Below are 23,093 nucleotides of genomic sequence, written 5' to 3'. Positions count from 1 at the left end.
ACTCTAGGTGGACCGTTCCGGCCCCGTTCCCGTTCCGCCCCCCCCCCCCCCCCCTCCTCCCCGTTCCCGTCTTGTTCCGGACCCTCCTGTTCCCGTTCCCATTCCGGGTAACTATGGTCCATGCGAGGGGTGGATAGGTGTGTCATACCAAGACATGAGAACAAAGCTAGATGAAGAGAGGGCAAGGATTGACAAGTCACTTGAGCCCGTACGTGCGGGTTGGGCAAAGTATGGATGCTCTCTTTTCTCTGACGGATGGAGCTACCGCAAGAAGAGGGGCATTATCAACATTCTTGTGTCTTGTCCTCTTGGCTTGTACTTCTTGTGGGCGGTGGATGCGGGTTCGAGAGGGAAGAAAGTGACCGGGGCATTCATTTGGAAGCACATCCGTAAAGCCATTCTTGAGGTAAAACCGTAAACCGAGCCTTTATGTCTTGAGCAATTGCCAATGAGTCGTATGCTTTAAGTTTTAACTCTCTTTGTCACAAATACTTCTTGTGTAGGTTGGTGCGGAGCATGTCGTGCAAGTGATTACTGACAATGCTTCAAATTGCAAGGCAATGAGTAAGAGGCTAGAGAAGGAATTTCCATTCATTTTGGTGGGAGAGCTTTGGCTATCAATTGCCCACTCACAAAAGACTTACTTTGAGGGTTCTTTGTCAAGTAAGTGGCAAGCCTTAAACTTTTACAATTTGTGCTTAGTCTCTTTAACTATAGTCTCTTATAGCTTATGCCTCTCTTGATGTGTTTTAGGATTGCTCATCGGAAGCATGTGAGTGGTCCGCATACTCCCTCATTGACACCAAAATCCGAAACAAGCTCTCAATGAAGCAATTAAAGCGACTTATCTATTGTAGCTCCAATTCACGCATGTTGCGCTCTATGCATGAGACGCCTATGGCTCGACAGGTATAATTTATAAATTATAATCACGAGTCACCACTCGAGACTCCATACTACATAGTCTACTCCATTTTCTATACTCTAGTCTTTAATTAGTTTGAATATGAGCGGTCATCCTTCGACTCTTGTGAGGAAGAGGTGAGAGCATTAGTGACTAGAAGCTCTTAGACTAGTTACTTTGGACTTTACTATTTAGTCTCTCCAGTATGGTGTGCCACTTTTTGAGTACTTTGTAGCCCTTGGTCCCCCCACTTTTTTGTATCATCTTGAGTCTTGACTCTCTACTTATCAATGATTATTTCGGTTTATGTAATGCTCATTCTCTTTAGTCTTTGAGTCTTGACTCTTTATATTGTAGTATTGTAAATTCAAATCCACATGGATGCAATGTGTGAATGAGCGCATCACATACAAGTGAGATAAGTCCTTGGTAATCCATTTTGGTAATCGCTAGAGACGAATGCTTTCGCTGTTGCTGTACGCTGCCCCCCCTTGTCATCACTGACCCCCCCCCCCCCCCCCCGCTTCGCTTCGCACCACCCCTGCCTTGCATTGCGCACTCATGCGCCAGCCCCTCTCGCCCTTCCCCCACTCCCGCCAGCTCACCTCCTCCACCCCTCCCCTTGCTTGAGCCGGCCTCTACCTCTGTCCGCCTCCCCTCAGCCTGCTCAGCCCACAGCCCCCTCAGTCCGCCCACCTCCCGTTTGCGCACCTTTAGCCCCCCCCCCCCCCCCCCCCCCCCCCCCCCAAAGGCCTCGCTCTGTTTAGCCCTGCAGTGGTGTTCTCGTTAGGACTCTACTCGCTGGGTTTCGCAGGTGTTTGTCTTCACGCGTCCCCTTTCCATCACAGCAACAGACACAAATAGAGGCTCATGCTCCGCCCCAGAGGGACTCCTCAGAAGCTCCCTAGCCCAACCCTGCAGAGCCCACCATCCGACTTGCTCTTTTACCAATAGAGCAAGTGAGCCTCGCAGTAGAGGTGGAGCGCCTCCAGGCGACCTCTGTCATCTGCAAGATTCTCGGCACTAGACTCAGCAGAGGAGATCTGCCTGATCTTCTCCAGGCCCGCCTTCTCGCAGAGGTGGGCAAGATCTTGGACGTTCAATTCTTCGGACGCGGCTACTATCAGATAGAGTTTGAGACCTCCGAGATGGCATCCAAGGTCATCGCGACGAGCCCCTTGACCATCCGAGCAGTTCGAGCCCACTTTCGACAGTGGAGACACGGTTTTGACCCAGCTTCAGATGTTCTGGTGGAGGAGGGAGTACCTACCACTTTTGTCGAGGATAGGCTCAGATATTGGGACTGTCCTGGAGACACCTCGCACGGCAGCCTCAATAGCTGCCAAGGCGGCCGGCATTCCCTGAGTACGTGTTCTGGTTAGGGACACCCACACTATCCCGAAGGTCATCCTACTTCCTCGAGCGAGTGGGGGTTGGTTCCAACAGAGCGTGGAGTATTCGGGCCTCTCGAATCAGTGTTTCATTTGTCGACAAATGGGCCATCTTGCGAAGGCCTGTCCACGGAGGAGGCCTCGACCTACACCACAGGCCCCCAGCCCCAGCCCCAGCCCTCAAGGGCTGGCCTATCAACAGTAGACAAAATCACAGAGTACGCAGGCAGAGCCACCCTCCGAGCTTGGGGCTCAAGCAGAGGAGGGCTGGCAGCAGGTTCATGGTCGACGTCGGCAGGGGCCATCGCGCCAGCCTGGCACTCAGAGTGGTCCTCAGGCTGGCCAGTAGCAGTGCGTTCCCACGGGAACCGATTTGACTCTCTTCAGCAGGACGAGGTCCTTGCTTTAGCCTCCATCTTAGCCTCACCCTCGACAGCCCCTCCTCCACCCGATTTCCCCCCCTCTCCATCTCGCCCTCCTACCTTTGCCGATCCCCCTCTCCCCCTTCTCCCCCTGCTCCCTCATCTCCTCCCGCTCGAGCTAAACTCTCTGGCCATTGGCCAAGTTTCCTGTGACACCTCCAGACGCAGCAGGATGTAGACACATTGTGGTTCACTTCTTTGCTGACATGCAGAGCCCGCCATGCTATGTACACATACATGAGGACTCCTCGACAGAGGAGGTTGCTTCACGCACGGCTCGGTCTACTTGGGCTTGGGCTAGACACTCTTTGCAGTCACGCCTATCTCGAGGATGCTCAGATGCAGATCACTCCCATCCAAGTCCGCGTTGAAGATAGCACTGTTAGCTGCTGCGGCAGCATCAGTTCTCCCTGGCTTCCCATGAGGATCGTCTCATGGAACGTACAGAGATTAGGTGGGCCCCAGTTTCAGCGTCAGAGGGTTCAATTGCGTCAGGAGCTTCAGCGATGCCTTGTGGGAGGAGAGATTGACCTTCTTATGCTACAGGAGCATCATCTGTGTGAGAGCCGCATTAGACGTTGTGGTCAGCTTTTGCGTGGACGATATGAGACTTTTTGGTCAGTTGCATTTGGACCTGGAAGCATCCAGGATGGGGTATGTATGACTATTGCGAATTCTTTGCAGCAGGCCATTGTGGGCAGAGGGATTATTGTGCCGGGCAGGGCTCAATGGATCACTATGTAGGTTCAAGGTTGTCTCGTGGGCTTCGTGAACATCTATGCGCCCAATGTGGCGAGTGCACATGCAGAGTTTTGGTCTCAGATTGTTGAGTCTTTGCCGCAGGCAGAGCAATGGTGCATAGGGGGTGACTTCAACATGTTGGAGGACCCCTCTGACAGGATTGGTGGTAGCCATACTTCTGTGCGTGGAGTTGAGCTGGCAGCTTGGGAGAGGTTTTGTATGACTCTGCGGGTTTCAGTTGTGTGGCAGCATTCTAGCTTTGTGAGGCCTCAAGACAGCCTAGCCTTCTCCGTTCAGACCGCAGAGTGGGACGAGTGAATCTATCTCGTATAGATCGCTTCTACACTAGTGACCACTTGTGTCACTTGGGTGGGACAGTTAGCATTCTGGCAGGGACTTCCTTTTCGGACCATGCACCAATGATCCTCACAGTGACTGAGAGGCAAAGGAGGGGGAGCACGATGCTACGCATCCCTGAGAGGGTCTTGCTGGACTCTGCGTTCAGAGAGCGAGTGGAGGCTCTTTGGACAGAGAGCTTAGACATGCAGGATTCTCCTGTTGACAGAGTGGCCTTAGGACTTGCTCAGCTTAGTCGATTCTTTCTTCAGGAGTCTTCGGCTTGCCTGGCTGCAGCGAGAGAGGAGCAGCGTCTCCAACGGGGCGTTGCTTCCTTGCAGAGGATCTAGGAGCAGCATCCAGACAGTCCTTTGTTGGAGGAGCAGTTACAGCAGGCTCGCCAGGAGCTCGTCAGTACATAGGAGAGACGCCATGAGTTTGCTTTCCATCGACAGGCATCTCAGTGGACCCAGGTGGGTGACAGAGTGATAGGCGCTTTCTTTGAGGCAGCGAGCCCCCGGCATATGCATGCCAAGGTCAGCCAATCGAGGAGGCCAGACGGGTCAATTGCTTCAGAGCCAGAGGATATGCGTGCAGTTGCTACAGACTTACCGTGATCTACTGTCTACGGAGCCTCAGTCAGAGCGTCGGGATGCATGCAGAGAGAAGGTGTGGGCACAGATGCCTTGTCTAGTGACTGAGGAGATGCGCCAGAGGCTTGAGCTACCTCTTCAGCTAGAGGAGCTACACACGGCTCTTAGAGCACTTCCCCGTGGTAGCTGTCTAGGTGAGGATGGCTTGACTGCCAGCTTTTTCTTGGAGTACTGGGACTTGCTTGGCTCAGATTTTCGCAGTGCTTTTCAATTCATCCTGCACACAGGAGAGATTTCAGAGGTGTGTCAGCTCTGTACAGACGGGTACACAGTCAAGTACTTTTGTCAGGAGGTAGAGGTGATCGTTTCATGCTCACACGTTCGGTCAGACAGGGCTGCCCTCTTACCCCCTTCCTCTTTTTGTTCTATGTTGAGGTGATAAGCTGGTTTTTGGTTTCACAGCAAGTTGGTTTACGTGGCTTAGCGCTCCCTATTTGGGAGATGAGCTACTAGACGTTGAGTTTGCAAACGACTCAGCATTGTACTTGGATGGCCAGGAGGCCAACCTTCACAGGTGTGAGCAGACTCTCGAGACTTTTTGTTGTGCATCAGGCGCATTGATAAAGTGGAGAAAGACAGTGGCTTTCTCGGTTGGTAGTGCTCCTACGCCTGACTGGATGCCAGGTGAGGGTTTTAAGTGGATTCCCCCAGGGACTGCAGTTGGGTACTTGGGTTAGGTTGGTTTGGACTTGTCTCTCGAGTAGCAGATTGCTCCCCTCCTCTTGTCCATCAGGAGGAAGTTGTTACATTGGAGCTCCGCACGACTTTCTGTGGCAGGCAGAGCTGTAGTGGCCAACCAGATGATGTTGGCTACTATGAGGTACATCACTTCTTGTTGGATCTTTTTGAGTTCTTGTATGAGCCAAATAGAGAGGCTGATCAAGAACTTCCTTTGGTCAGGGCGTGACACTCAGATAGCCCGGGCCAAAGTGGCATGGCAGCTCATCATTCTTCCTCCTCAGGGAGAATTGGGGATCATAAATCCATCACAGCAGAGCAGAGCCATTCTTGGGAAGTTTAACATAAGAGGACTTCTTCCAAGAGAGGAGCCCTAGAAGGAGTTCTTGCTTCAACTGCTTAGTGCTAGGGTGCCTCAGGCTGGAGGCACCTGGCGACCCTCGACTAGATGGAGTTTCACAGAGATGCGTAGAGTTGGCTTGAGCAGGAGACTGGAGGACCGCTTCGCTGTGAGTGACCGTACGAGACCACTTTGGTTGAGAATAAATTGAGGTCTAAATTACACTATTGGAAATTTTCTACTTGGCCGCTACGTGTAAGACTCGTAATATGCAGTCCATCTTAGTGGCATACATGCAATTTTTCCTACCAATGTTGCATTGGCCACCCCGTCATCTTCGGACCTTCATGTCTTGGATTCTAGAGCACTTCTGGTCTACTTCCTCTCAAAGAAAGTGCCTGCATTTACTCGCGATGGATAAGTTATGTACTCCAAAACGTTGTGGTGGTTTGAATATTCTGCACTTGTGTTCTCATGTTACATCAAGAAAGGCCACTTTGTTGTTGGTGCTGTTTGAGCAAAAGCAACCTTGGACACAGATGCTTGCGTTTCTGTGCTCTCATGCGGTTTCTACACCAGCCTTTGGCCGTTGGCAACCATCATATTGGGATGTGGTTTTTGGTAAGTTTGAAGCCACACTACCTGGATGCCCCTTTGCTTCTAGTCTTGTAGCGGATTGGAAATTGGTCACGCGGGAATTGTTGTGGCATGGGAGAGATGACGCCTGTTGAAACTCACTTAGATTGGAGAGTTTACATTGGAGTCTAGTTTTTGATCAAACTCTTGTTCAACGCTCTCCTAGACGGGCCTACTTTCTCTTCTAGAAAGGTATTGACAGGATCACTAACGTGATGGACGCTGATGGACAAGTGCTCTCATTTCGACTGGTTGCCCTTATGTTTGGGCTTGGGATGCACTACATGCGTATGTGGGACACCATGGATCTTGTTGACTTGATATCTCCCGTTCCGTCGCCGGTAGCGGAGAATCAAATTTGTGATTGTCTCTACGCTGGTTCTTTATCTGCAAAGAAAGTGTACTGCCATTTGCAGTCATCTTCTTGGATCCAAGAACATTGTATAAGGTATGGAATATGAACAAGAGTGTTACATGGTGGTGGAGTAAAGTTATGAAAGTGTGGCATGCTAAGTTGCCTTTGAAGGAGCGATTGTTCATGTGGAGATGCATCGTTGGGGTTCTCCCGACTGGAAAATTTTTGCAATCCCGAAGAGTGGCCTGTTCACAATGTGTTTGCTGTGGTGCAACCATTGAGAACATTCCACATTTGTTGTGGTCTTGTTCTCGTACAATCTTTGGAGTGCTTCCGCCTTTGCTTCGGCTGTATGCATACTTTTTCGGCTGGGTTAGATACAGTGTGGAGAGCATGCAATTTCCTCATGTTTTAGCAGAGTCAAGTGGAGTATGTTTCCTTGTTCAAGACATCTCTCCAACAGTCTCTTCAGGTTGCCTATGACTTGGACGAGCTTCCCGCTAGTCATTACAAGCTCTACTTTGATTGTTTCTGATTTCCTATTTGTAGTATTTTCTATTGGTTTCCTTGTCTTGAGGTTTTCCATTGGTAATTCAATATAACATTACTATTAAAAAAAAGGTGTGTGTGTGTGTGTGTGGTATGTACAATTTTTACGAGCTTGTTTTCTTACCAAGTGTGAAACTCTTGTGTGTTCGTTAGGGTGTGTGTGTATAGGTGTTTCCAAAGAATCAGAAAATCGACGTCCTTAGTTTACTGAAAATGTCCCTTCACTGTACAACGGATTCCGTCATGCCCATCATTAGCTCTTACAAACGTAGGAAACAGATGCCTATTGAGTCCTTGAAAATGCATGAAATCCAAGCTTGCTTATTGGAGGATTTTGAGGGTGCGTGGAATGCTCGGGAGGGACAGGAACCCGCCACTGAAGCGCTCATTTCAGTTAGCTCTCATGGACCCAATGGTGCCGTATGCTCTCAATGTAGTTATTTTGTTCTTTTCGAGTAATTTGCCTACTGCACAAGATGTGGGCCATTGGGCAGATTTCCTTCTCAAATGCTAGGCAGTTTGAGGTGTCTACTTTGGCGCCAGAGGGTTCTATGAGGTCTTGTTGGCAGACACTGATACCGCAATATGTTGCTTGAGTTATCCCCATTGTTTTTTGGTACTCAGATGACACATGTATTGCCCTGAGCTCTTACCAAACACTACCAAAGTCTCATCCATCACAAGTGCCCAATATGGGTGGAAATAGTTGACTTTCCGGGCACCAAGCGACACTTTCTTCCTATGCTTGCTTCTTACTTGGGGAGAGTGATGTATCCTCCCAAACTTGATGCCAATACAATCGGTTTTGTGTGCTTTGGGACATGGATGTTCCCACCCTTGAAGGTATTACTGTGAACTCGGGGGACCCTCTCATTGGCAAACGTGCCTTCAAGCTCAAATGGGGGAAATTTGCAAATTCATGCTTTTGATGTGGGAAATTTGGACATGTGCAATCTGAATGTCATCAGTCTAATTTGCAACCTCCTCTTTCAGTTGTTCCTAAACTTGGAGTTTCCAATGAGAAAGAGGCCTCTAACCTCTATACACACGCACATGCGCACGCGCACACACTATCTATGTGTGTACGCTTTTTTTTTTTTTGGAGGGGTGTGTGTGTGTGTGTGTGTGTGTGTATATTCATAAATCTACTTTTTGTAATTCTATCTCCAACATAGCAAATCTTTGCTTCTCTAAGCTTCAAATCTATGTGTGTACGCTTTTTTTTTTTTTGGAGGGGTGTGTGTGTGTATATTCATAAATCTACTTTTTGTAATTCTATCTCCAACATAGCAAATCTTTGCTTCTCTAAGCTTCAAATCTTGCAAGAGCTATGACCGTATAGGACCAAGATTCATATAAACCGCCTGATCATAACTGCCCTATATGGGGCCAGGATCTGGGATATAGGCTTGTATCAGTAAGGCCATGTGTTGTGTATCACCTAACCTCACCCCCTCAAGTTTTTGAAGTAACAAACCTTGTGCTATCATAGCCTTGAAAGCTCTTCACCAGTGCTTTGGTGTGATTACCACAGATGAGGTCTAGGGCTTCTTCTTATAATTGACTCTGCTAGTGTTCGGCATTGACATCCTGGACAGAGAGATCCATCCTAACTGTGCCCCTTCTATGGTTGGGCTTCAGGCTTAAGAGGGCTCCCCCATAGGCCCTCTAAAGGTGCCTCCAATCAAGTAAAGGGTGCCCCTTACAAACTTCTATTCCACAATTGAGGAAACAGTGGTGAGCGCTACCTATTTGTTGGGGGGTACGTACCTTTACCACCCCACCTATTTTGCTACACCAAGTCAGCCTGTTTGAGTTTTCTGCATCGCTCGATATTAGAAGCACCGAACCTGCACATCAACCTCCCTCTGATGATCATCCACTTTCTGCACTATGACAATCTCCTGCAGTGAAAATTTCAGCTGCTGACGAAAATTTCAGGCGATAGTTCAGACGAAAATTCAGCTGCTGCTGTGGGTTGTGCAAGCTGCTCCATAAGAAAATATGATGCTGACCGGCTCTTGGGAAGTATAGGGCTCCCACACTAGTATATTGGGCCCTCCAAATGGGTAAAGGGCCCCTCCAATTCAAGGCCCGGGGAACCCTCTTAGATGAAAGTTCAACCAAAACCCTACTAAATACAGAAATGCTTGCTGCTGCTTTGCAAGCGCGTATGCGAGACTAATATGGGGAGAGGCAGTGGTGCTCATGCCATCAGCTGCAATCAGCAGTCAGCTGGCTGCTAAAGCCTAATGGCAGGCACTCGTACCGCATTTGTATGTGTACAACCTCTTTACAATTTTTCTTATAATATGTCTAGCTGTGTGAACGAACCTAGCCTCTGGTGTTCTTACTTTGAGCTGTGGTCATCCACAAAAAAAATCTGTTGCGTGTCTCCACTGCTGCATTACTTTGTTTCTGTGTTCAATTATTTCAGGTATGGAGTAATTGTTTGCCAGATGAGTTTTCTTTTTATTGACGGAGTAGCAGTTCTCAGCCTTGGCTATGCAATGACTGTGAGCCAACCAGAAGAAGTTCTTGGAAAGGTCTGTCCTATATTATTTTTGCATGCTACCAAGTGGTTATGAATGTTCCCACGCTCTAACTGATAATGCAAATTTATTTTAGGCAAGGCCGACGTCTAGCCTTTTGGGTCCCTTGAACATGGCCTCTGTCCTCGGTGTCTGGTTTTTTAACATGATTTTCTTGATCGGAGGCCTCTATCTTATGGCAGGACAGCCAGATTATGTAAAATGGCCAGCAAAGTAAGAACAGCTCATGCGTACCGGTTTTCTTTACCATGTCTTTACGAAGCTGCATGCTGGTAGCCCTAAGCATTCTTTTTACCATTGTAGGTATTCTCATGGTGCAAGTTGGTGGACACTTGGTGATAATTGGGAGTCCACCGTATTATTCTTTACAATGTATTTTCAGTTCATAACCTGTGCTTTTGTATTCACATTTGGATCCAGTTTTCGGAAGAGTGTCTTCCTCAACTGGGTCATTATGGTAAGCTCTCTTTTTAAGCCTTCGAGAACATACAAGGAAGCCATCAATGTGTTTTGCTTATAGTACACAAATGCAACCAGCAGCATAACAGAACAAAACCATGAAGGAGATTTAATTGGCCTCTTTTGTGAAGGAGCATGTGATCGTGATATAGTTTTTATGATTTCAGGCTCTTCATGCTTCAAGGCTTCTCATGCTGCTTGCTTTTTCATTTGGTTAACTCGTTTTTGAATACAATTGTATGGTCTCCATGCATTAGATACTTTCTCTCACCACACTGGAGTCCTTGAAGGCTATGTAGTTTATCATGCGAGCTGGTGTTTATTGTCAGAGTCTCCATGTGACAGGCAGATCATGGTCATGTTTATTTTTCCATTCCTTTGGCTGGAGAGTTTACGGCTGCCCTTCTCAGTCTTGAGGGCCTTCAAATCTGCAACAGCCTTCCTTGACACAAGGCCATCCCTTGGCATGGGAGTCATCTGCCACTCCCTCTGCTCGAACTATACCTTCATGTATAGATGGACAAGAGGATGGCAACCACATGACGCAGCTTGGCCTGCTCTGGTTGTCGAGTTGGAGGTGGCCCCAAACTCATAGCCACAGGAGACTTCCTGCTGACTAGATCTTATACGCAAAAGGGTGCTAGTCCCTCTCTGGGCCAAGTATTGGGACCTATGACTCATTCTTTTTTGGTAATACTTATATGACTGGTGGGAAAACTTAGGACGAGGGAAAACCCACAAAGAAGATAATATACAAAGTAAAATCCTGCACTTAGACTATGAAGAAAAGAGTGAGGTAGTGCACAACTAAAAGCAGTCAAAAAACAACTATAAGGTCTACTAAGAGATGTCCCAAATGGTGAATGAGAAGTCTAATAACTGTCAAAGAGACATCTGAAAGAAGTGGAAAGGATCTTTGGAAGTTGAAGGAACAAATGATCATTCATAAAACTCGAAACAGACCACAGAGCCCAATACCAACTTGAAAAAGCTGGCAGCATCCCTAGAAGGCACACCAAACTGCAAGGACAACTTCCTAAAGTGGAAAGAATGGAATCTGACATGAAGGCAACCAGAAATTGCGCAAAGCAATGTCCGAGAAGGACAGAACCAAAGCAAATGTGCATGAGTCTCCTCTCACATGTCAACAACATAGACATCATGCATCTGAAATTCTGCATTTGGCAAGCACGCTGCCTACTTGATGCACTTCAACAAGGCATCACCATAGGAACAAACGTTCCTTGAGAGAAAGATGAATTTTCCATATGCGTGTGAGACATTGTTCTACTAAAAAAGAAATATCTGGATCGAGAAATTGGTTACAATCGAATGAATATTTTGATCAAGAAATCTGATTATGATCAAAGGGCCTTGTAATTGGGAATGTTTCATTTGGGGGGTGCTCTTCTGGCATTGTCTTTATGGACTGGACTTACTGAACATTGCCTAATGGATGATTATCTCGGTAGATGCTATCTTTATGCATTCTCTTACTCTTTCAATAAAGCTTAATATAGGATACACTGTTTAAATAGAACTAGGCATTGTGGCATTTACCTTTTAGATGGATATTTCAACTGGACTGTTAGGGACTGAAGTTGCAGTATTTGCAGAGCCATGTGTATTTGATTGACATTGCCCTTCAAAAGTTTCATGGAGACATCAACATGTTAGGAAGTCACTAGGCCATCTTTTGTCCATCTCCTCTATTGTCACCTTCTATCAAAAAACGGGTTTCTGATAGCATTGTTTTATATCCTTCTACTTTTTGAAGGCACAACCATAGGAACATACCATATGTCTAAGTATAACTCATCAATTGTTCAATAAAAAACTGCATTGAGGCGTAGGAACATTCGACAAGTTTCTTAGGAATTTATTACAGGTTTCCTATGGATCATTGATGATTTTGATGTCCCTTGTGCTGCTGCTTCCACCCAGTGGCTTCACTAACTTGTGGCATGTGGCAAGTGAACAGTTCAACAAAGTCAATTCTTCATCCCCTGTATGGAGCTCATACCAGGTCTCTCTCTCTCTCTCTCTCTCTCTCTCTCTCTCTCTCTCTCTCTCTCTCTCTCTCTCTCTCTCTCTCGTGATTCAGCTATCCCAACAAGCCGCCCATTTTTTGCTTAGTTTTTTGCTTGGCTCACATGACCAACTTAGGACCCCATAGTATATATCTTTGTTTTGTACTGTTGTTAGGTTATTTTGTTACTTTGTATCAGATCCACCACTTTGTAACTTTCGGGTCTCATAGGTCATTATGGCCTTTTGAAGACGTTAATATAACATTTCATTTCATTTCTCAAATTTCTTCAGTCCAAGTACCACAGAGGCAGACGGGCCACCACCACCATAGAGCTCGGTTCCCACCCATACACACACCAGTGGTACTCTCATTGACCGAGCTAAAGAGTTGGGGAGATCGAGACGACCACGACTGAGGAGGGGAGCCACGCAGCACCGACGGAGATTGCGGCAGAGGATCCACAGGATTCAGCACGACATCCAGAGTGTCGATCAGGATAGACTTCATGCTACTGCTATATTGTATCATGGTGACACTTATCCTCATTTTGTACCTTTGTGGCATTATACCATTGCTCAGCTTACCAGCCACCCATAGGAGTCAGTAGCACTCCTATCTTAGTTTCTAGTTTGTAGTTTTCTTTGTTTGTACCCAAACTTGGTACTAGACTTACCATTGTAATCGGTTTGGTCTCATAGGTCATTTTGTCCTTTTGTAGACGTTAATATATCATTTTATTTCATTTCTCTCTCTCTCAGCCATACTCTGTCGACGTCCAGAGTGCAGATAAGGATGGATCTCCACCATATTTTCCCCCCTTCTTTCATTGTACTACGCATTGTATTTTGTTTCAATTCTTTTTTATTCCGGACATGGTATCAGATTCACTATGTTGTAACGGCTTGGTCTCATAGGTCATTTTGGCCTTTTGAAGATGTGAATATATCATTTCATTTCATTCTCTCTCTCTCTCTCTCTCTCTCTCTCTCTCTCTCTCTCTCTCTCTCTGCCGTCTCAGGTCGCAGACATAGGCACCCACAGGTCGCGAACCCTAACTGCGCAGGCGTCTGGAGGTTTTCCTCACCCGCGCGCAGCCATCTTGCTCGTCAATCCCAATAGGTGCCTTGTGCGTTCTGCCCACCTGTGCGAGCTGTCTGTCTGCGCGCCCTGCACGTGCTGACATGCTCCAGCCCTGCACGTCTTCACCTGCAAGCTCTGAACGTGATCTGTCCTGCACACACTGTGCGTGATTTCCTCGCAGCAGTACCCCTCAGCGTGGTGGTTTTGCCTCTGAGCATTCAGCTCCCCGCAGGTACATACATCACCCCCCCCGCCCCCCCCCCCCCCCCCAGCCCGCAGGTACATACACCCGGCAAAATTAAAAAAATTCCAGGAGGAATTTCCACAGGAATTCCCACAGTCTCGGCTTTTCCGGATTTTCCGAACTTTCGAATTTTCAAAAACCTGCATTTTTCAGAACTGCAGGGATTTTTACAAGGAATTTGGAAACTGCAGAATTCACAGAAATTGCACATTGACACGTACGGAAAGCAAATATATGCCATGTAGGCTGAATGTGGAAACAAATGTATGCATAATGCGGTGCGTATAGGTCGCTCTCTCCTCTCTCTTAGAAAGTGAATCAAATAACTGAAACAAATAAGGCAAGAAAGATGGCGGTGCACTACATGGTCACAAGCAAGAGGATGACAACCATTGAAAGGGAGTTGAAAGAATGCAAAGCCCACATGGATGAGTGGAAGAAAGAGAAGAATTTAATTCTTGAATGGAAAAAGAGGGAGGAACAGGCAAGGGAACTAGAACGCAAGGAGTTCCGGGATGAAATTCAAGCTTTAAAAGGTAGCATCTCAGCCCTTAGGAAGGAACTCGACGAAACCAAAGAGGGAGGACGCCTTGAAGATTGAGAAATTCAGCCATCAATGATCGATGAGCTGAATAGTATACGAGCACAAGTCAAAGAAATAAAGGAGGAAGGAGAAAAGAAGACCTCATGGGTGGAGGTTCTCTCCAAAACGCAAAAGAAGATGGATGAGGCTGAAAAATGGATTGAAGTTGTCAAGAAGGGAAAGGGCAAGGAAATCCCGACTACACCTGACATAATCAACAAGACACTTGAAGAGGAACAACGAAGAAGGGTACGCGCTCTACACGTGAGAGTGACCGGCCTAAAAGATTCAGATAAGGTGGACCAAGAGGTGAAGAGCCTCATGTCCATGATGGGGGTGGAGAAGCCCTCGCACACACAAGCTTGGAGAGTGGGCAAGAAGAGTGAAGGTAATGGGGAGAGTTCAAAAGGACGGTAATGGGGAGAGTTCAAAAGGACGGGCTCTCATTTTGCGCTTTCCCTCCATGGAAGAAAAGAAAGACTTTTTAAAGAAGAGGCCAACCCTCAAGAAAACAGGTATCTTTTTAGGAGACGATCTTACACTCTCACAGCTTGCACATATGAGAGAGGTCATGCCAGTGATTACAGAGCACCGCTCTACATGACGGTGCGAGACCTATGGGACCACTCTCAGGATGGCGGTTTGGAACTGTAATGGTTCGTATAGACTTGATGTGGGGGCCTTTGAGGATAGTTTCAGAGATAGAGACATTGTTTTCTACTCAGAGACTCATCAGGCTCCAGGACAGTTGATGCCCCACATATCAGGATACAGATGGGAGACAGCTTGCCAGACAAGCACCGGATCTGCGCATGGGACTAGAGGATGAGGAGGTGTAGCAATTCTTTTCAGAGAGGAGCTCCAACCACTACTGCACATAGTTCGGAGAGATGATCAGGCCAGATACTTGTGGGTGAGGCTGAGAGCAGAGACCGGACGTTTCTTGTACATCGCCATATGCTATTTTCCTCCCAGCACTTCAGTATATACTTCACCCAGAGGACAGTCTCCTTACTCTGTACTTGATGATGATATCTGGGAGTTCTCCAGAGATGGAGACATCATACTCCTGGGGGATTTCAATGCCCGTACAGGTAGCTCACAGACGGTCTTCTATGACACCTCAGAGGAGATGCTTAGAGAGCTAGAGCCAGAGGAGATGGGACTTGAGAGATGCTCACACGACAGAGAGCATACAGAGTGTGGGAGATACGTGAGAGAGATGACGACTGCTCACAATTTAGCCATACTGAATGGCTTACTGACTTTCCCATTGTCTACAGGTTTTACTTGTTTTCCACACAGGCATGGGTCCAGCACTGTAGACTATGTTCTGACACATCCGAGCTTTATCTCTCACATTCAGGATTTCACAGTGAGGCCCAGGCCTATAGGGATAGCAGTAGATCATGCACTTTTGACATTATCAGTCTCCTTTGAGTACAGTACATCTCAGGCCTCACGAAGTGGTAGACATCCACGCTATACTTTTACACCAGAGACTGACTCAGTCTATGCAGAGGAGATACGTAGGCTTTTATGCACATGAGAGCCACTATACACAGTTGAGGAGATCACATCTATGCTGACAGTGACATAACATGGGGCAGCGACAGAGGCATACCCACACACTCAGCCTGGTCAGAGACGTCGTTCTGGGCACATGCCTCAGAACAGCTGGTATGATGAGTGTCGACAGAGTAGAGCTCAGACACAACGGGAGCTTACATTGGGAGTGATCACCTATAGACAGTCTCGTATTGCTACACGACGACTAGTGAGACGGAAGAAGCGAGCTTTCTTGGTCCAGATGGAGCAAGATTTATATCAGCTCTTCCTTAGTAGAGATTCAAGAGAGGCTTGGCGTCTATTCCATGAGCAGTCTCCCCCACCAATGATTACTTCTACAGAGATATGGGGATAGTATGCAGCATCTTTATACACTGTACCTGAACAACCACCACTACCAGATCCACCACAGCCATGTCCGGCTACGAGCACCTTCTTTACCACTGAGATGGTAAAGGAGGCCATTGACAGGATGAAGACCAGACGGGCACAGGATCATGAGGGTTTGGTAGCAGAGCACATTACACATGTTGGGGATTTGTTGGCAGAGATGCTTGCATGGTTATTCAACCGTGTCATGTGTGAGGGCTTCCCTGAGTCTTGGACATTATCTACTATTGTACCTATCTTCAAGACTGGAGACCCCACAGTGCCGGGGAATTACCGTACTATCATGGTAGGACACACATTGGCACGTTTATATGCATCTATCCTTGAGCATAGGCTGAGCAGTTGGGCAGAGATTATGGGCATTCGGGCACCTGGGCAGGCTGGTTTCAGGAGGGGTTTCTCCACACTAGATCATGTCTTTACACTCAGAGCTATCATTGAGGAGGGTCGAGCACATGGTAGACGGATATACTGCAGCTTTGTGGATTTCCGCAAAGCTTTTGACATAGTACCGAGGGCCAGATTGATGCGCCGACTTATAGAATTGGGGGTACCCACATAGCTGATATGTGGGATTATGGCACTGTACAGTTCAGTGATGGGCCATGTACGTACAGCAGAGGGGATATCTGACATAGTTCACTCCACTATCGGAGTGAAACAGGGATGCCCACTATCCTCTACTTTATTTGGTATGTATGTTGATGAGGTCTCTGATTATATTGACAGAGGAGGAGATAGAGGTGCTCAGCTTGCTGGGACATGGATCCCTCTTTTATTATATGCTGACGATATCGTGTTGATATCAGACTCACCAGAGGGTATGCAGAGACATTTGAACGCATTGCATAGTTTTGCAGAGGATAGTGGATTTTTTGTCACCAAGGTCATGGTATTTAATACCACGCCACAATAGGTTAGGAGATCAACACCTACTTTCACATATAGGCAAGACAATATGGAGTACACTGATGCATACACATATCTTGGGGTGGTCTTTAGTGGACCGAGGTTCACACTGAAAGTGGCAGCAGACACTAGATTGACTCGTGCCTATGCAGCCCTAGGCGGTTTAGAGAGGATTTGTTCGCAGCTTCAGTTCCAGGAACCTCGAACAAAGCTATGGCTTTTCGAAACTTTGGTCGCTTCAGTTGTGCACTACGGGGTTCAGGTTTGGGGGCCGTCTGTTGACAGTGCTGGATGGAGTAATATGGAGAGACCCTTGATATCTATGATTTCTAGGCTGATTAGAGCCAAGGCCTCAGTCCCACATGACATCATACGAGCGGAGCTGGCTGCCCAACCTATGGAGGTTGAGGCTCTCACCAGATCAGTATCATTTGTACAGAGCTTATGGGACACCACCAGGGACAGGTATGCCAGGCTTGCTCTTGAGTCATCTAGACAGCTGGCATTACAGGGAGATACATCATGTTGGTATGCACAGATGAGCTCATGGTTTCAGAGGCACGGTTTCAGCATGGACAAGCTGCCCCCTTTCCGGTATTCTCTTGATGCACCATCCTTGGCTCTTACACGGATGGAGACTACTAGACTCATTTAGCAGGATCTTATCCAGCTTGATAGCAAGAGGACATGGATAGAGCCAGCACGGGAGTTGGGTACGAAGAGGGTTTTCTATAGAGAGCATCTTCTCCAACTCACGACAGACGGTTTTGTCACATGGCCCAGTTACATGGACACACATCTATCTCATGGGTTACGATGTGCTATAGGCCAGATTCGCACATCTTCACACCAGCTTGGGATTGAGACAGGTAGATTGAGAGGCATACCAACAGACAGTAGGATATGTCAGTTATGCCATGCAGAGCCAGAGACGTAGTTTCACTTCATATGTCGCTGCACAGTCTACTATGAGATACGGGGACGCTTTCATTGTTTATTCAGAGATGGTTTTGACTCGCTAGATAGAGTCATGAGATATCAGGATCAAAGATGTCTCGGATTATTCCTACTTGAGATACAGAGACATAGAGACGCTCTATTGAGTGGGCAAAGACAGAGACAGTCCCAGAGACGCATCTCAGATTTCTTCAGTGTGAGTACCACAGAGGCAGAGGGGACACCACCATCACAGAGCTCGGTTCCCACCCATACACACACCAGCGGTACTCTCATTGATCGAGCTATAGAGTTAGGGAGATCGAGACGAACGCGACTGATGTGGAGGGGAGCCACGCAGCACCGACGGAGATTGCGGCAGAGGATCCACAGGATTCTAGCACGACACTTAGAGTGTCGATCAGGATAGGCTTCATACTACTGTTATATTGTTATCCCCACTTTGTACCTTTATGGCATGATACCATTGATCAGCCTACCAGCCACCCATAGGAGTCGGTAGCACTCCTATCAGTTTCCTTGTTTGTAGTTTTCTTTGTTTGTACCCAGACTTGGTACTAGACTCATCATTGTAATCAGTTGGTCTCATAGGTCATTTTGGCCTTTTGTAGACGTTAATATATCATTTCATTTCATTTCATTTCTCTCTCTCTCTCTCTCTCTCTCTCTCTCTCTCTCTCTCTCTCTCTCTCTCTCTCTCTATGGAGCGGAGATATGGGGACCTTCACACTGATGGATGGGGGGACATGGAGAAACCTCTTGTCTCTATGATCTCGCGGCTCATTAGAGCCAAGGCATCAGTACCACGTGCCATTATCCGAGCAGAGCTAGTGTCCCCCCCACTAGTGGTTGAGGCGCTCACCAGATCAGTCTCCTTCATACACCGCACGTGGGAACTTCCTAGAGACAGATATGCTCGCATTGCACTTGAGTCCTCTCGACAGTTAGCCATGCAGGGAGATATAGCATGTTGGTATGGGGAGATGACATCGTGGTTTTAGGCGCATGGGTTCAGCATAGACAGGTTGCCACCCTTCTAGTACTCATTGGATGCACCATCTCCCACTCTTACACAGTTCAAGACCACCAGGCTCATCCGCCAAGACCTGACCCAGCTAGACACCAGGAGGACATGGATACAGCCAGCACAGGAGCTGGGCACGAAGATGGCTTCCTACAGAGAGCATCTTCTCCAGCTTACGGAGGATGGTTTTGTGACGAGACCCAGATACATGGACACCCACTTGTCTCATGCGATACGATGTGCTATTGGCCAGTCACGCACATCGTCTCACCAGCTGCAGATTGAGACTAGGAGATATAGCGGAGTACCATCAGAGGCCAGGACATGCCCCTTGTGTGACATGGAGCCTGAAACAGAGTTGCACTACACATGCCGCTGCCCCGTCTACTATGAGATACGAGGCCGCTTCCATTGCTTGTTGAGAGAGGGTTTTGGACCACTCTCCAGAGTCATGGGATACGAGGATCAGAGATGCTTGGGTTTGTTCTTGCTCGAGTTGTGCAGACATAGAGATAGCCTGATGAGTGGAGAGGCTAGCCAGTCTCAGAGATGGATCACAAATTTCTTTAGAGCAGACACGGGATAGCCGCAGGAGCCACCCCCACAGCAGAGCCCACCCTTGCCCTGCGCTCTCGCTCCATCTCTCTCCACCCCCCCCTGCCGACGCTTTGTCTATCGCCCCCCCTGCCCTGCGCTCCCGCTCCCTCGCCCCCCTCTCTCTCTCGCGCTGTCCGCCCCGTCCCCCCCCCCTGCCCCGCCCCGCCCCGCCCCGCCCCTGCGCTCACCCACCCCATCTCCCCCCCCCCCCTCTTTTAAAAATTTTCAAAACTTTCGCGCCCCCCCCCCCCCCCCCTGCGTGCCTCTCTCTCTCTCTCTCTCTCTCTCTCTCTCTCTCTCTCTCATTCTTCTCAGTAGGCGCGCATTATTCTCCACGGCTGCGTGCGGCATTGGGCGATCTAACAGAAGCTTCATACGTAGACGATCAGGCTTCTAACCGCCTTCTGACTGGCAGCTTAATCGCAGCTCCAGGGCTGCAGAAACGCAGAGGGAGCAGAAGCTGGCGGTCAGATACGGAGGCGAAAACAATGCAGACAGAGAAATCATACGTGTAGACGGCGGCAAGAGCGCACGGGCGGCATCATCACACGCGTAGGCGGCAACATCATTCACTCAGGATTCAACAAAAATTCTGCGTGCGAAATGGTAAGTGAGCCCGAGACATCTCTTGAACGACAAAACATGGAAGCAATCTCCCCTGCACAAGACCCTGCACAGGACACGGAAGCCGTCAATGTCTCACCTGTTTGCAAGTCGCGAGCAAAGGCAACCTTCATGCTCACGAACAAGCGGATGGCGCAGATGGAGAGGGAAATGAAGGAGTGGAAAACAGAGATGGAAGGATGGTGGAAGGAGAAGGCCAACCTCCTTCAGATGGTCTTCAATGAAGGCGCACAGTGGAAGAAGGAGAAAGAGAGCCTTAACGCAGAAATACAGACACTCAAAGAAGAAGTCTTAGCCCTCAAACAGGATAACCCAAACGCCGAGATACGGACACTCAAAAATGAAGTCTCAGCCCTTAAACAGGAGCTTGCTGATAGAGTAAGCAGTGGGTTGGAGGAAGGCGAATTTCAGCCCTCGGTAATAGATGAAATCAAGGAAATCAAGGAACAGGTAAGGATGATCACAGAGGAAGAGAAACTGAGTGTGGCAAAGACATCTTCATGGGCGGAGATGATAACAAGGACACAGAAAAAGGCGGACGAGACCGAAAAATGGATTGAGGTCGCCAAGAAAGGGAAAGGTCAAGAAACTCCTTGTACACCGACGCTTATCAACATGACCCTCGAAGAGGAACAATGAAGGCGGATGCGAGCACTGCATGTGAGAGTGACCGGGCTCAAGGACATAAATAATGTGGAGAAAGAGGTCACAAGCCTTACATCCATGATGGGGATGGAGAAACCTTTGCACACAAAGGCATGGAGGGTAAGTAAGAAAAGGGATGGCGCGGGAGAATCTTCAAAGGGGAGAGCTCTCATACTACGCTTCCACTCGTTGGAAGAGAAGAAGGAATTCTTGAGGAAGAGGCCTACTCTTAAAAAGACAGGTATTTTCCTCGGGGATGACCTGACTCTCTCACAGCTCGCACACATGAGAGAGGTAATGCCAGAGATTACAGCGGCAAGGGAGAAGGGAAAGATAGCCTTTTATAGAGATGGACGGGTGGTGATTTTAGAGCGACGCACTGCATGACGGTACGAGACCTATGGAACCACACTGAAGATGGCTACCTGGAATTGTAATTGGTCTATGAGGCTGGACGTGGGTGCATTTGAGGACAGTTTCAAAGACAAGGATATTGTATTCTTCTCAGAGACTCATCAAGCCCCTGGACAGGTAATGCCACAGGTGATGGGTTACAGATGGGAGACAGCTCACAGGACAAATGCGAGATCTCAGCATGGGAGCAGAGGTTCAGGAGGAGTAGCGGTGCTATTTAGAGAGGAACTACAACCATTACTGAATATTGTACGAAGAGATGATCATGCTAGATATATGTGGGTGAGACTGAGAGCTGACACAGGTTGATTCCTATATATTGCCATATGTTACTTTCCTCCCAGTACATCCATGTACGCTGCATCCAGAGGGTAGTCACCTTTCTCTATTCTAGATGATGACATATGGGAGTTTTCTAGGGATGGTGATATCATTCTCCTAGGGGACTTTAATGCCCGAACGGGCAACTCGCAGACAGTCTTCTACGACACTTCAGATGAGATGCTCAGAGAGATGGATGTGGGCGAGCTGGGACTGGACAGATGCTCAGATGATAGAGAGAAGACGGAGTATGGAAGATACCTCATGGAAATGACGACTACACATGGATTAGCCATACTTAATGGCTTACAGCGATTTCCCGAAGTAGCCGGTTTCACATGCTTGCCACACAGACATGGGGCCAGTACAGTGGATTATGTTATGACACAACCAAGCTTTGTCCCCTGCATTCTGGATTTCACAGTTTGGAGCCAGGTCCACTAGTAGATCATGCTCTATTGACACTGTCCGTTATATTTCAGTATAGTACAACCCAGACACCAGGAGGCAGGCCACACACCCGCTATACATTTACACCAGAGACTGATTTCGTTTATACAAAGGAGATCTAGGACCTTCTATTGGAAGGCACAACTGGCACAAATGGTACAGGCCTCTCAGTGGAGGAGTGTACCAATATACTGACTGAGACACTGCATGGGGCTGCATCAGTGGCATACCCACACACTCAGCCGGGTAAGAGACGACATTTTGGGAGCATGCCCAAGAATAGTTGGTATGATGAGGAATGCAGAGAGATGAGAGCCCAGCTTCAGAGGGATCTTCTGTTAGGAGTCATCACTTACAGATAGTCTCGGATTGCTTTCGGACGCCTTGTGCGACGGAAGAAGCGAGCTTACCTAGCTCAGATGGAGCGAGACTTATATCAAATGTTCTTGAGTAGGGACTCAGGAGAGGCATGGCGACTCTTCCATGAGCACTCTCCTCCCCTAGTGATTACTTCACCTGATGTGTGGGGCCAATATGCGACATCATTATATACGGTTCCGGGACAAGAACCCCTTCCAGACCCTACCAAGCCTTGCCCAACTACGAGCACTTTCTTTACACTTGAGATGGTACGAAGGGCCATCGACAGGAGGAGGATCGGGAAGGCATATGATCATGACGGTCTAGTAGCGGAGCACTTTATACATGACAAGGATATGTTGATGGAGGTTCTCGCAGTGTTGTTCAATCGTGCCATGTGTGAGGGATTACCTGAGACCTGGAGGTTGTCTAATATTGTGCCCATCTTCAAGGCTGGTGACCCTACAGAGCCTAGGAATTACCGCACTATTATGGTTGGACACACATTGGCACAATTGTATGCATCTATTCTGGAGCAACACTTGAGTAGCTGGGAAGAGGGCGAGGGTGTACGAGCAAAGGGTCAGGCCGGCTTCAGGAGGGGTTTCTCCACTCTTGATCATATTCTGACACATTATTGAGGAGGGCAGAGCACATGGGAGATGGATCTATTGTAGCTTTGTGGATTTTCGCAAAGCATTTGACATGGTACCAAGGGCTCGGTTGATGCGCAGACTGCAAGAGATGGGGGTGCCCATAGAGGTAATTTGGGGGATAATGGCTTTGTACAGATCAGTGGTGGGACATGTATGCACTCCAGAAGGGGTATCTGATTTAGTTCACTCTACTATTGGAGTGAAACAGGGCTTGCCCATTGT

General features: G+C 48.0%; 1 protein-coding gene and 1 pseudogene across 6 annotated transcripts in view; both read left to right on the top strand.

Moving 5' to 3' along the window:
- Positions 1–23,093, top strand: part of LOC147439140 (uncharacterized) — a 158,040-nt gene that overhangs the window by 78,989 nt on the left and 55,958 nt on the right. For 4 of the 6 annotated variants that reach the window (XM_086485046.1, XM_086485043.1, XM_086485042.1 and 1 more), the window contains 4 exons: positions 9,443–9,551; positions 9,634–9,770; positions 9,861–10,014; positions 11,905–12,042. In XM_086485046.1, coding sequence (XP_086341172.1) covers positions 9,443–9,551; positions 9,634–9,770; positions 9,861–10,014; positions 11,905–12,042 — 538 coding nt within the window. Of the gene's footprint in view, positions 1–503; positions 664–753; positions 892–9,442; positions 9,552–9,633; positions 9,771–9,860; positions 10,015–11,904; positions 12,043–23,093 lie in introns of those variants that run through there. The other 2 variants (XM_086485045.1, XM_086485047.1) reach the window with 2 other exon arrangements.
- Positions 21,088–21,905, top strand: LOC147439141 (uncharacterized; annotated as a pseudogene).

The sequence above is a fragment of the Adiantum capillus-veneris genome, chromosome 16, assembly GCF_014529385.1.
Source record: "Adiantum capillus-veneris isolate H3 chromosome 16, ASM1452938v2, whole genome shotgun sequence".
Lineage (NCBI taxonomy): Eukaryota > Viridiplantae > Streptophyta > Polypodiopsida > Polypodiales > Pteridaceae > Adiantum > Adiantum capillus-veneris.
Note: the sequence above shows the minus strand (reverse complement) of the source record. Positions and strands in the feature narration are given on the sequence as shown.